At 44.0% G+C, this 14,869-nt stretch overlaps 2 protein-coding genes across 7 annotated transcripts in view; both read left to right on the forward strand.

Moving 5' to 3' along the window:
• The window catches only part of LOC121922953 (zinc finger protein 260-like), a 65,577-nt gene that overhangs the window by 21,235 nt on the left and 29,473 nt on the right, over nucleotides 1-14,869 (forward strand). The window lies entirely within an intron of this gene.
• On the forward strand, nucleotides 2,354-14,679 carry LOC121923035 (neurotrophin receptor-interacting factor homolog). The gene is made up of 4 exons (XM_042453141.1): nucleotides 2,354-2,796; nucleotides 5,144-5,270; nucleotides 11,391-11,494; nucleotides 14,237-14,679. Exons 1-4 carry the CDS (start codon nucleotides 2,407-2,409, stop codon nucleotides 14,447-14,449), a joined length of 834 nt encoding a protein of 277 aa, XP_042309075.1. The 5' UTR covers nucleotides 2,354-2,406; the 3' UTR covers nucleotides 14,450-14,679.

Here is a 14,869-nt window from a genome sequence, read left to right on the forward strand (position 1 = left end):
GAGGACCGAATCCCCCTGCCCTACAACCCTTTCCAGGAGGGAGGATTCACCAGGCAGTTCTCCATCCTGGAAAGGTTTGTGGTTCCGATCAATCTTCCACCCCATTCTAGGCCAGATAGCTGCCTGGTAAGTCATGCAGGTCTCCCTTCTGGAAAGGGCCATGGGAGGGGGGGGGGCCTTTCTTAATTCTCATCAGGCCTTTCTCCCAGCACTATGGGTCTCACTATGATGGCAATAACTCACTCTCCTCATCCCACCTTCAAGGCCCCTCAGAAGGTGAGGGAACAGCTGAGGAGAGGCCGCACATCAGGGCTGAAGGTGGGCTGCCTGAGCTTATCAGCAACTTGCTCCCTCTCCCACTTCCTCACCTGCCTGAGTTGAGTTTTCTGCCATCATGCTGCTGGAAAACAGGTGCAACAAAGAACTGCTTTGCATCTGGGTCAAGCTTGCCTCCTTCCTCCCAGACATGCAGCGATCGGGGGAGGAAAGAGGAGTACAAGTCTCAGAGGCGTCCTGCAAGAGAAGCATGTTCACTGCCAAAGGAGGAGATGGGTGGGGAGGTGGTGAGGGGAAATGGTGCTTGGGTCGCGAGTGGGTCAGTGAAGGGGGCAGGAGGCAGAGAGAGGAAGCCCTATCACCTGTTTGACTTCCAGGCTGCAGGGGAACATGGAGCAGTCCTTTTTTGTTGGTGTGAGGCTTGAAGTAGGTGTACAGCACTGAGAGGCAAGTGTGGCCACAGAGAGGGCTTAGTGTACGCATGTCATGGGTTCACCATGGCTGATCTAGATCAAAGGAAATAATAGTGCCACTCTTTTCTGCTTTGGTCAGGCCTCACCTGGAATACTGCGTCCAGTTCTGGACACCACAACTTTAAATGGAGTTTGACAAGTTGGAATGTGTCCAAAGGAGGGCAACCAAAATGGTGAAGGGTCTGGAAAACATGCCCTATGAAGAGTGACGTAGGGAGCTGTATATTTTTAGTCTGGAGAAGAAAAGGTTAAGTGATATGATAGCCCTGTTTAAATATTTGAAGGGATGTCATATTGAGGATAGAGCTAGTTTGTTTTCTACTGTTCCAGAGAATAGGAAGACAGATTCCAGCTCAACATCAGGAAGAACCTCCTGAGAGCAAGAACTCTTTGACAGTGGAACACACTCCCTTCTTAGGAGGTTTTTAAAGAGAGGCTGGGTGGCATGGCAGAATGGGGTTGGGCTGGATGGGCCCGAGGTCTCTTCCAACTCTATGGTTCTGTGTTCCTGCATGGCAGGGGTTGGCTGGATCGCTCTTGTGGTCTCTTCCAACTCTGTCTTGTCCTGACAGTAAAGGCTGTTCAACAGTGGAATAGAATGCCTTGGAGTGTAGTGGAGCTGCCTCCTTTGGAGGTTTTGAAGCAGAGGCTGGGTGGCCTTTGTTGGGAGTGCTTTGAATGTCTTTCTTTGTGGCAGTTGTGGGGTAGAGGGGCAGTGAGAATGGAGGCTACAGAGTCCTCCAAGAGAAGAAAGAGCAGAGAGCTTATATTCCTAGAGAGTTCCCAAAGGGAGAGGAAGAGCGGAGGCCTCCGATTCCTAGAGAGTCCTTTTCCAAGGGAGAGAGAGCGGAGGCCTCCGATTCCTAGAGAGTTCTTTTCCAAGGGAGAGAGAGCGGAGGCCTCCGATTCCTAGAGAGTCCTTTTCCAAAGGCGAGAGAGCGGAGGCCTCTGATTCCTAGAGAGGCAAGCACTGTTGGGGGAGGGAGGCTGGAGGAGGATGAGGTAAGGAAGGGGGCGCCCTGAGTGGGGCTTTGTTGGAGGAGGGGGCAGCGGGGGATCCATGTCGGTTGGCAGGACCTTCCTGGGTCCTGCTTGGTATGGATTTCTTCCTCTTTCCAAGGAGGCCCTGAGAGGCTCTCTGGCACATCATATGGAAGGTTAAACGTGGTAACAGCATACTGTGCTGTTCTTGTTTTTAGGGGATATGCTTTTCACTCTTATTGATGCTTTCACACTGTTAATACTGGCTCACAGGTGAAGGAACTGAAACTGCCTTTCCTGCAGGTGACCCCATGAATTTCATAGGGTTTTATTAGGCAAGGAAGTCTTAGAGATGGTTTTGCTACTTGCTTCCACTGAAATAGAGCCTACAGCTCCTGGTATTTGTTGGTAATCTCCCATCCAAGTACTAACTAAGGCTGACCCTGCTTAACTTCCAAGATCAGATGGGATCTGGTGCCTCTAAGGTACTCTTATCAAGATAATAATTCTTAACACAACAATATATATTGATGGTGCTCTGTGAATACCTAATAGTATCTGTACTAACACAACAATGTATTCTTTTTACAGGGTGTTTGAGCAGAGCATCTCAGGGACAGAGAAGGAATGATTTTGATTCTGTTTGTAGCTTTGTTGGAATAATAAAAATACATGGATGAACCAGATTGTTGATCCTGAAGGAGGAAGAGGCCTTGATGAGACAGTGAGGAATTCTAGCAGAGGACAGGTCTCTGGTGAGGGCCTGGCCAGTTCAGACATGCAGCACCAGCGCTTCAGCCAGTTCTCCTACAAAGACAGTGATGGGCCCCGAGAGGTTTGCAGCCGACTCCACCATCTCTGCCGTCAGTGGCTGAAGCCAGAGCGACACACAAAAAATGAGATCCTGGACCTGGTGATCTTGGAGCAGTTCCTGAGCATCTTGCCCCCAGAGATGGGGAACTGGGTCAGGGAATGTGGGGCAGAGACCTGCTCCCAGGCGGTGGCCCTGGCAGAGGGTTTCCTCTTGAGTCGGGCAGAGGCAGAGAAGGAGGAGAAAGAGCAGCAGGTGAGAGCATTTCTTCCTGGGGCCAAAGTGAGGAGGATTTGGCTCTGGGTTACCTTTTTATTGCATTTCAGATGACTTTGGAAGGTACAGGGCCCCCTGAAAAGGTTCTACTGAAAACCCCAGATTGGGCTTTGATAAGGCGGACTGTGGGGAGGATCATCCTTGTGATGAAGTGGAATCACAGTCACCAAAGCATCTGAGAAGGGTGGTTCTGCTTTAAAACCTGGTTCGTGCTCCCTGTGTGCTGGTTTTTAAAAAGTCTTTTATTTGTTAAAAAAAAGATGAATAGAAAATGTACACAATAATGTCCTAAACAATATAAAGAAGTAATGTCTGTTTGTCAACCCTTCTTGCCACCTGTCCCCCCCCCATCCTAAATACATAAGCATTTTCTAAATTTTACAAGGTCTTAAATGTATTTTAGTTCAGTACTTCCGTTTGATCTGTCTTTATGTTGTAGGCTTGCATTATAACATTAACAACTTCAACACTACTCATAAATTTTATCTTTTTACAATTCCTAAAGAAATATATATCTGATTAACTACGGCTCAAAATTTTCTATAGAGTTATTTGGATCATATTTTATCACACTATGTATAAAAAGTTTTCCAACTTTCCTTATTTTTATCATAAGATTTTCCCTCATATTTTTTCTGAAGTCTTTTCCCTTTCAGCTATTTCAAACATTTTGTGTAACCAATAATCTATAGCTGGAACGTCAGCAGTTTTCCACTTTTGTGCCAAAACAATTCTTGCACATGTAATCATACACAAAATTATTTTCCATAACCTTTCCCGATCAATAATTTGCATATTATGTAACATATTTAGAAGATATAGTTCTGGAGTACATTCAAAGGAAATATTCAAGATTTCACGAATTGTGGCATCCAATCTTGTAACCACATTAATGAGCATGCTTGGTAATGTAGTTCCAATTCAGGAAGACCGCATCCACCATTCTCCTTTCTGTCAATTAGGGTTTTCCATCTTATATGGGGCTTTTTCTCCTCCCAAATGAATCTTTTAAATTCCTTATTCCATGTTATGAATGGATTATTGTTATGAATGATGGGAAGATTAGAAAACATAAAGATCAACCTGGGCAAGACTGCTATTTTAACCAAGGAGATCCTACCAAAGAACGACACTTTGTGTCTTGACCCATTTAGTAAATCTTTTTTTATTTCTTTCCATGGATTTGCGTAATTGTATTCGAACAGATCTGTATTCCTGTTGGAGATAACAGTGCCCAAATATTTGGCCTTTTTGACAATTTCACACTGAGTTTTCCCATATATATGGAGTTTTCTTCCATTGAGGTCATATTTTTTTTGGTTATGATTACAGACTTATGCCTATTTAGTTTGAATCCAGTAAGAGTTCTAAATTTTTTGAGCGTTGACATTAATTTTTCAATACTTTCCAGTGGATTGACCAAAAAGATTATTAAATCATCCGCATATGCTCTTAATTTTGAACTCAGAATCTCTTATTCTTGTCCCCTTGATATGAACATCTTGTCTTATATTGTTATTTAAAAGCTCCATAATTACTAAAAATAGCAACAGTGACATGGGGCATCCCTGTCTGACCTCACATTGAATAGGAAATTCCGTATATATGCTTTTGATGCATTCCAGAAACTTTTCCCCAAGGTTTTCGAATAAAGTGTCAGGCTTCCCTGCTGGCTCTGCTACACAACCTGACTTTCCCTCTTGCTGACTCCAGTGGCCGATTCTGGCCCTGATCTGTTCAGCAGGAGAATAGGCTCCCACCCACTCCAGCCAGTTCTTGCTCCAAGGAGTGACACACTTTTACCGTTGCTGACTTTTTTCATGTTATTTTTATTCCAAAGCCAACACAACAAATTACCGACAACAGTGTTGTGGCCACAGAATGTACAGAGAGGCATATTTATACAGTAGCAATAGGTTTTCATGTTTTTTTCTCCATGTGTCTATCACAGTTCTTCCTTTTACACACACACACACACACACACACACGTATATAAAACCATGTATATGCATGTATATAAAACCAGATACATGAGGAGACTTCCATTGTAAGTTAAAGCAGAGTTTTCCAGCACTTCAAATGTTCTTGCTGTGGGCTCCATGAAATTGTTTGTGTTCCAAAATAACGTTTACTATGTATACTGTATTCTACCTTTTTGAATTCTACCTTATTTTCTAAACCACTTTTTTAAGGAGGGCTTATGAGCTTCTGAGTTTCCCCTGATTTGGCTGTGGGTGGATGTCTCATACTGCACAAGCCCAACGACCTTTGCAGTTTTCCCATCCTCCTCTGAATTCCATGTCTTGAATCCTGACTGCTGTTTCAGGTCAAGAATCTCTTGGTAGAAGTTCTGTCTGAATTTCCTGTGGCTGAGAAGGCTCCATTCGGCCCCAGGCAGAGTCCCCAGTGGAGGGCAATCAAGAAGACATGCGATGGAGGGGTCCCATATCAAGGTAAGGATGTGTCTTCGTTGTTGTGTGCCTTCGAGTCATTTCCAACTTAAGGCAATCTAAGGCAAAACTATCACAGGTTTTTTTTGGTAAAATTTGTTTAGAGGAGGTTTCCTCTTGCATTCCTCTGAGGCTGAGAGTTTATGACATGCCCAAGGTCACCCAGGGAGTTTCAGTGACAGAGCAGGGATTTGCACTTGATCTCTAGAGTCACAGTCCAGTACTGAAACTACTACAGAACATAGGCTCTAATTTCCCCCATGGAAGCTAATGGATTTTTTGATCTGATGGGGAACATTCATATTCGGTTCATGGTTGTGGAAGTGTATACATAGTTGCTGGGCTTCCAGATACATTGGCTGCAGAAAGACTGCCATTCTTTACCTGTGATGTTTAGCAGGTTCAGTACATACCTCCACAAACAAAGAGTTAAGTTCTTCACCCTTGATGTAGGATCTTGGCTGCTTTGTGTTTATGTGCATATACAGTCGACCCTTGACTTTTGCGGGAGTTGGGGGCACAAGACCCCCGCAAAAGTGAAAAATTCACAAATAAGGCATGGGAGGGGCGAGAGCAGTGTGTGTGTGCATACACCTCTTGCCTCTTTTCCGATGCCACAGAGAGCTCAGGCAAGCTCTGCGAGACAGCGGAAAGGAGGTGGAGGACTCATGCGCGTGCTTCTCTTGCCCCTCCTTCGATGCCACAGACAGTTGCCTTGGAGGACGGTTGAGAGCAGTGCACATGCACCCTACCGGCTGCTCGCTCCCTCCTGGGCTTCCCCCCTGCCCCAAAGGGGAAAGCCCAGGAGGGAAGAGGGGAAATGTGTGCACACACGGCAAATACTATATATTTATTAGTATTTTAAAGATTTTACAGAAACAAACAGAACCAGCAAAGACTGCATCTAAGAATCAGTACAAGGAGGTGCTTTGAATTTGTTACCGGATTATCCAGCTAAAAAATCTCCAGCTGACACAACAACAACAACTATAATATCCTTCCCAAAAGCAGAATGTGAGGAAGTTTTGCTTTTTCATTTGCTTAACTAATGAACTTTCACTATATTGCATATAATTTGAAGTGGTCTTGCTTTTCTCTGTTGGGCAATTCAGGTTTCCTAAGGAAACAAAAATATTTAAATATTAAAAATATCAAAGCCATCAGAGTAGCAGAAACATGTCCTTGTCTAACAATGCTTCTCTGAAAACTGAGACTGACTGAAAAACAACACAAGAAGCTTACAGTTTAAACAAAAGTTTACTAATCGCTTGAATCTACATATGCACAGAGGCTATATTCTAACCTGTCTATCTAACCTTGAAATTAGAGAGAGGAGGAAGATCAGGAGCCCAACAGGGCAGGAGAAAATCTTTGTGTGAGAGAGAACTTCCCAAAAAGGAGAGTGGCCAGAATCACATGCTTTGTTGACCAGTTTGCAAAGTTATTGCCCTGTGATTCACTAGGAGCAAATGAGATGTTTGAATGAGGGGAGACAGCAGGATTTGCATGCAGGAAAATCTGTCTAAGCAGGGGAAGAAAGAATGCACAAATCTTCAAACAGTCCCTAGCAAGATTGTTCCAGAGCTTTGTGTTCTTATCTATATCTGGTCTTTGCTCCTCTCAACTCAAGGCCATTTTATCCTCACAACAACAACCTTGCGAGTTAGGTCATTATATGTGAGAGAGAGTAGGTGGTTGAGGTCCCCCAGTGGGTTTTGTAGAACTAGATTTTCCCAAGGCTCTGTCTGATATCATAACCCCTGCATCACTATTTGTTGTTGTTAGGTGCCTTTAGGTCATTCTGACTTATGGCAACTCTAATTTGAACCTGGAAGACAGCATGGTGTAGTGGTTTGAACATTGGACTACAGATCTGGAGACCAGTGTTTGAATCCCTACTCCACTGTATCTTTTACTGAGTTGTGCTACTGCCTCCTGGGAGCTTCTTTGTTTATAGTGGGATATTTTGCCTGAAGTTCTTGCACCATTGCACATTCCACTGTCCATTCAGTCATACATCTGGTGTAAACATTGCCATTCAACCCAAGTGTTGCACAGCATAGGAATTCCCTTTTCTTTTAACATTTACATGAAACCGCTGGGAGAGATCATCCGGAGGCATGGGGCGTGGGGTTATCAGTACGCTGATGACACCCAAATACTCTTCTCTATGTCTCCGACTGATTCAGTGACCAAGGATGGCATCTCTCCTCTCGTTGCCTGTCTGGAGTCGGTAATGGGCTGGATGAGGGAAAACAGACTCAGACTGAATCCAGAGAAAACGGAAGTGCTTGTGATAGGCTCCCCTGGCCCAGGGATGGCGGTATTTCCACCTGTCCTGAATGGGATCACGCTTCCTGTGAAGGACTCGGTACGCAGTCTGGGGGTGTTTCTTGATTCGTCACTCCACCTTACCTCTCAGGTGGACGCGACGGTCAGGAGTACCTGTTATCAGCTTCGGCTGATACGCCAGCTGCATCCCTACCTGAGCCGGGAGGACCTTGAAACAGTAGTACATGCTCTGGTAACCTCTCGTTTGGATTTCTGCAATGCGCTCTACATGGGGCAACCCTTGTACCATACCCGGAAGCTGCAATTGGTGCAGAATATGGCGGCTAGACTGGTCACTAATGTATCTAGGACCAGTCACATAACACCGGTCTTAAAAGACCTTCACTGGCTGCCCATTCGCTTCTGGGTGCAATACAAGGTGTTGGTTATTACCTATAAAGCCCTAAATTGCTTGGGCCCAGGGTACTTGGAGGACCGCCTCTCCCCATACAATCCGCCCCGCACACTCAGATCAGCCGGGAAGCAAATGCTAAGAGTTCCGGAGGCTAGATTGGCTATTACCACCAGGAGGGCCTTTTCTACCTCGGCCCCCAAGCTCTGGAACTCACTCCCCGGCGAGCTCCGCTCGGCCACCTCCTTAGACCAATTTAAGAAGGGGCTGAAAACACACTTTTTCGAGCAGGCATACCCCTGACTCCTGAATGCTCTCCCTCCCCTCCTGACAGCATTGTTGAGCTGGCATGAGATATGTTTATTGCTAATTTGTATATGGGGGCTTTTAATATATTCATGTTTTTAATATTTATATTATAAGTTGTATATGTTGTTAAACCGCTTTGATCAATGGAAAAGTGGTATATAAATTATTATTATTAGTAGTAGTAGTAGTATTATTATTATTCCACATGTGGTTATTGATTTTAAGTATCCTTAATGTACATGGCACATTGTGTTGCCTGTATGTTTCTTTTCAGAGCTGGTTTTCGCTCTCTGGCACTCAAGTTCCTCATTACAGTACTTCCCACTCTTTCTCCATTGTCTGTACAACAATCACTCTGTGAGGTAGGTCAGGCTCAAAGAGAGCAGGGGCCCAAGATTGGCCAATGACTTCCAGGGCTCAGTGGAGGCTAGAACTGGATTTTCCCCAGGCCCAGTCCAGCACTTGAATCATTTGCTGTGACTTAAAGCGTTCTTGTGACCCAAGACTTCCGATAGACTATAGATATACCTCAGTGAACAAATGCTATGGGTTCCAGGCCATTCCTTCTTTAACAGACAATTTGGTACCAGAGAACAAATCACATGGGAAGAATAGGGGTGAGTTCCTGAACTACAAAAGAAGAAGAAGAAGAAGAGGCCCACATGTTGCATCACACGTTTGAGCCAAAACTAACAATATGCACATGTGGAATTTTGAAAGACTGTATGTGCGTGTGGGTGTTTGCAGGGTGGTGATGTCCCTGTGAGCTGTTGGAAAGATAAACCACTCCTTCTGAGGACTCTCAAGAGGGGATGCATCTTTATTTTTTGTGGGTTTTTGGAGGGCTATGTGGCCCTGTTCTGGAAGAGAGAATGCAGCCATAGATGCTGGTGAAAAGTCAATAATAAACTCTTCCAGAACATGGCAATACCATCTGAAAAACTCACAAAACACTATGGATGCCAGCTGTGAAAGCCTTCAACTCCACATCTTTGTTTTGCCTGATGAATACTTTGGGGGTGGAGGGGCTCAAAAACAACCTTGAGGTTCACCTGTGGCACCTGGATGGCACTTTACCAACTTCCAATTGACTCATTTACCACTCCCCAATAACATAACACACCTTTTGTTAATGACACCCATACAAACACATTGAGGGGAATGGGTGAAGATCTTCTCAGTAGATAGTCTCCCCCTCAAAAGACTCTACTATTACTCAGCTAAGAATGGAACTGGCAGCTGCCCAGTCATTTCCTCCTTTTTCAAACAGGGAGAAATGGTTTCTATGGGGGATTGACTCTGTGTATATGGGAACATTTTTTTTAAAAAGTCGCAAATTAAAAACTATACTGGAACAGTATAAATGTTACCTATAAAATAATTGAACAATCTGTAAAGTTACCAAAAATTAAAGTTCATTAAAAGATTATATGCAAACCAATAAAAAGAGCACGGCACACCATTGAGAACCCATCACAGTTAATTTCTAATCTAAGAGCTTGTCAGAATAAGAATGTTTCTCCTTGCCAGCAGAAAGACAACAAGGAAGGAACCATCCTAACCTCCAAAGGCGGGAGTTTCAGAATCTGGGAGAAGCCACTTAGAAGGCCCCGTTTCTCATGTTTCCACGAAATAAGCCTGAGAAGGTAGTGGGACAGACTACTGTTCACTGAGGTATCTCCTGAAACAAGGGGTGTTAAATCAGCCATGACTAAATGGTCTCATTGACTCTGATAGGTCTACTCTAAGCAGGAGTGAAGGGAAAAATAGCAAGAGGTGAAAAGAAAGAATTCCCTTCTTTCTCACAGAGAAGAATTATTTTCATCCCCTCACTGCTTTTTCTTTCATTATACTCATACAAAAACTACTATAAATCACCTAAAGTCCATAGGCTGAGGTTATATTGAAATGGAGCAAGAATAATTCAGAAACTTTCTGGTCAAGGTCTTTTCTTGGGGTCACACAGCGTAAGTCTACACATGAGGGGTTACACATTGATTGTGCTGTGCAACCCTTGTGTTGAATGGCAACACTGCACAACTGAACCAAGACACCAAGTGTGCCGCTGAATGCAGGACCAAGTGCACATGGGCATCCATATGGCTCTGCATACACACGCAACTCCACTTCTGCAATGTTGGACTGCATGCAGACATTCTGCACTAGACCAAACTGTTCCACACATTCTGTATACAGACTTAAGGCACCAGGAGGAATCCATCCTCCATTTGCTTTTATTTTCCTGACTTTTTGTATGGATGATTTCTTGATAATAATTTAATAATAATTTGTTTTATTTATATACCGCTATTCCAAAGATCATAGCGGTGAACAGCAAGTAAGCTAATTAGCAAGTAAGCTGATGAGAGAAACAGGAGCTCTCTCACCTTCCTTCTCTGGTTCCCTTGAGACCTTTTTGCAAAATCCAAACTAATGGCAACAGTAGGCTCTACAGCAGCTCTTTCGATTTCACCTCAAAAAAGAATGGATGTGGATACCATTGTGCTGCCAGTGGGGGAGAGAAAGGAGGGCAAAGGAGGCCATTTCTGAAGTTTCACACCCATTGCCTGCAAAACCTTGAGGGAAGATGTTTCTGTTTCCTTCACTGCCTATAGTTTATTTTCTTTGGACTGGGATGACAACAAATCAGGAAGGGGTGCTGGGAGTTGTATTCCACCAACTCTAGGGAGACCACAGGATACCTACTCCTGCCTTAGGATTAAATCTTGTGGTTAATATCCTAGCTAGAGAGGAGTTTCTTTTTATCATAAATAAAGAAGAAACCAAACAGAAAATTGGTTGAATTAGAGACCTCCAAGAGCCCCTGTTATGAACAGGCTCAACCAAGTCTTGCAAATAGAACATTTTGACTTCCTTGAGTCAATCTACCTTTAGTATGCTTTTCTCTTTTCTTGCTGCCTTCCATTTTACTGGCTATAATTATATTTTCAATGACTCATGTCTTCTCACCATGTGCCCAAATTATGATATTCTCAATTTATGTATTGTGTCTTTTAGGGAAAATTTAGGCTTGGTTTGCTCTCAGAGCCATTTATTGTCTTTTCAGCAGTCCATAGAAGACTGTATAAACGTGTGCTGATGTAAAACACATCCATTTCTACCATTTGCAGGTGTGCAAACATCCAAGATAATCTTCAAACATAGGGAGAGAGGAGAACATACAATGAATTCCTACTCCATGGAAGAAAATGCAGGAGAGAAGACCTTGGAACAGGTTACCATTTACCCCTTCCTACTTCGTGATGGAGCCATTGGGAGTTTGTCAGTCTGGGATGCAGTGGGTGGTCATTCTTGGTCCTTCAGTACCTCATTCAATTAGGGCTCCCTGTCGTCTTGTCCTTGTCTCCCCTTCCAGCCCATCAGAACCAGAGTTGGTGGTGGCAATGGTGGCCTCTTAGAGTGTCCATCAGGAGGACTTACTCTGTTCCTCCATTAGCATTAAACCCATGGCTTTTAGACAGGGTTGGCCCACCATTTTGCTCTAGGGAGGCATATTACTCAGGTACCTGGTTTGGAGCCATTATGAAAGGAAGCAATTCCTAAGGATTTAGTGTGTGGGTTCCATATTTTTATTGTCAAGGATGGGAAAAGGCTTTTTTGGTGGTCTCTGTCTTATTTGGTAAAAGAACCTGACCATACTGGCTGGAAATCCAAAGCATTTGGTAATTGGGTGAGGCTGCCCTAGACTTATGCCAATTAGTAATGTAGATTGGGAAAATCTACATGGACGAGTTTCCATGTGCTAAAGAAAATCTCCCTTCGCACAAGAAATCTAGATAATAATAATAATAATATGTATTTATTTCTGTTCTGCTTTTTCACAAAGGAACCAAAGCTGATTCCAACAGTATAAATAAAACGTCAAATAATTAAAAATTACAATTAAAAAACCCCCAAACCTGACCCCTCCCTCAATCATAAAAACAGTGATCAACCCCTAAAAAAGATTAAACATCAAAAAATTTAAAACTGTCCAATATGAACACACTAAAATTTTGGGCAGATTAGTGCTAGAAATGAGTCTTCCACTTGAGGAGGACAGGGGTGATGGTATCAATTTTGATATCAGTATCAATAGAGGGGGAGGTATCTGCCAGAAGAGATCTGTCTTAATAGCCTTTTTAAAGGCTTCCAAGGTGGTAATATGGTGGATTTCATCCGGCAGGTCGTTCCAGAGCCTGGGATCAGCTGATGAGAAGGTCCTGTAGGTCACTGTTGAAAGTCTGGCCTTCTAAGGTTGTAGCAGATTCCTCCCAGACGACCAAAGTGTGTGGGGACGATTGTATGGAAGGAGGTGCTCCCGCAAGTAGTCATGACCCAAGCCATGTAGGGCTTTAAAGGTTTGAACCAACACCTTGTACCTTGCCCGGAAACTGATAGGCAGCCAGTGGAGAGATTTTAATACCGGTGTAATGTGGGCATATTCTGTACCAAATGAAGTTTCCGAACTTGGCACAAGGGTAGCCCCATGTAGAGTGCGCTAAAGAAATTGAGCCGAGAAGTGACCAGTGCATGTACTACTGTTTCAAAGTCTCCCTGCTCCAGGAAGGGGCGCAGTTGGCGTATCAGCCTAAGCTGATAACAAGTTTTCCTGACCGTCGCATCCACCTGAGCCGTCAGATGAAGTGATGAATCCAGGTGCACTCCCAAACTGCAACAGAGTCCTTCAGGGGAAGTGTGACCCCATCCAGAACTGGCTGGCATAATCATTCCTGGATTAGGGGTCCCCATTACGAGTACCTCCGTCTTACCTGGATTCAATTTTAGTTTGTTTTCCCTCATCCAGTCCATTACTGCATTAAGACAGGCATTCAGAGGAGAGACGCCATCCTTAGTCACTGCATCAGTCTGAGACATAGAGAAATATATTTGGGTGTCATCAGTGTACTAATAACACCCCGCCCCATGTCTCCAGATGATCTCACCCAGTGGCTTCATGTAAATGTTGAACAGCATTGGGGACAGAATCTCGCCTTGATGGACGCCTGACTTGAGTTCTCTCTTGGCCGAATAACTGTCCCCAAGCGACATCATCTGGAACCTACCCAAGAGGTAGGAACAGAACCACTGCAAAGCAGAGCCTCCGATTCCCAGCTCTCCCTGGCGTTCCAGAAGGATACCATGGTCAATAGTATCGAAGGTCACTGAGTGGTCCTGTTGATGCTCAGACGGAGATCATCGACTAAGGCGACCGTGGCTGTCTCAACTCCATAATCCAGCCTAAATGCGGTTTGAAATTGATCTGGAAAATCCATTTCTTCCAAGACTGTTTGGAGTTGAATGGCGTCTGCCCTCTCAATTACCTTGCCTAAGAATGGTAAAAACGAAACTGGCTTGTAATTGTTTCTGTTCAGGGGGTCAAGGAAAGGCTTTTTTAGAAGTGGTTTAACCACTACCTCTTTAAGGCAAGATGGAAGACAGCCTTCCCTGAAAGATGCATTAATTATATATTTTAGCATCATCTTGATGGTATCTCCACCCTGGACGGCCAGCCAAGACGGGCAAGAATTGAGTGAGCAGGTCGTCTTTTTCATACTACCAAGGAGCCTGTCCACATCCTTGGTACTAACTGACTCAAATTGATCCAGAATAACAGTATAGGCGGAGGCGCTGGATACCTCTTCTGTTGTCTCTGTTGTAAGGCCTGCATTCAAATTGGCTCTTATCAGAGAGATTTTGTCTGTGAAGTAGTTATTAAAAGCATCACAGCAGGCTTTTGTAGGTTCTGATAAAGAGCTGAGATTGGGGGGATAATCAAGGACTCAGATCATAGCCATGTCTTTCCCCTCATGCCCTTTTCTTGAAGATCCATGGAGTTAAGGAAAGAGATAGAATATTCAAACATTTCCCAGTCTATTGGCATTCTGAGGTGATCAAATAATATTTGGAATGTACCATGTGCTTTTCTCCCCTTTTGCTTAGTCACTCTCTGAATGAGTATTATTTTCTATTGAAGGTGACCTTTGAAGATATCACTGTGTACTTCACAAAGGAGGAGTGGGAACTGTTGGATCGGAACCAGAGATTTTTGTATACTGAGGTGATGATGGAAAACTATAAGAATATGTCCTACCTGGGTAAGGGACTTGAACCCCTTGCCCTTTGTGTAGAGATGGATGGTCCTTTCATACTACATTGTCATAGCTCCAAAAGTGCTCAGAAACTTTAGTTGGCCCAAAGACCTGAAGCCAGGTTGTTAACTGGAGCTGGCTGCAGGAAGCATACAACTCCCTTTATTGTGACATTGGGTGCCAGTCTGGTTCTGGGCATAATTCAAAGGGCTGATTTTGACCTATAAAACCCTACGCAGCTTGGGTCCAGGTGATTTGAAGGACCGTATCCCTCTTTACAAGCCCCCTGTAGTGTTGAGATCATTGGGAGAGGCCCTTCTCTCTGTTCTACTACTCTCTCAGGCTTGTTTGGTGGGAACAAAAGAGCACCTTCTCAGTGGCTGCTCCCATGCTTTCAAACTCCCTCCTTAAAGAGGCCAGCATGGCTCTATCCCTGCTATCTTTTCAGCAGCAGATAAAGACATTTTATACTGTAAGACCTTTTCAAGCTGTTACGGGCTTCGATTTAAATACCCCCC

Source organism: Sceloporus undulatus, chromosome 2 (genome assembly GCF_019175285.1).
Source record: "Sceloporus undulatus isolate JIND9_A2432 ecotype Alabama chromosome 2, SceUnd_v1.1, whole genome shotgun sequence".
In the NCBI taxonomy this organism is placed as follows: domain Eukaryota; kingdom Metazoa; phylum Chordata; class Lepidosauria; order Squamata; family Phrynosomatidae; genus Sceloporus; species Sceloporus undulatus.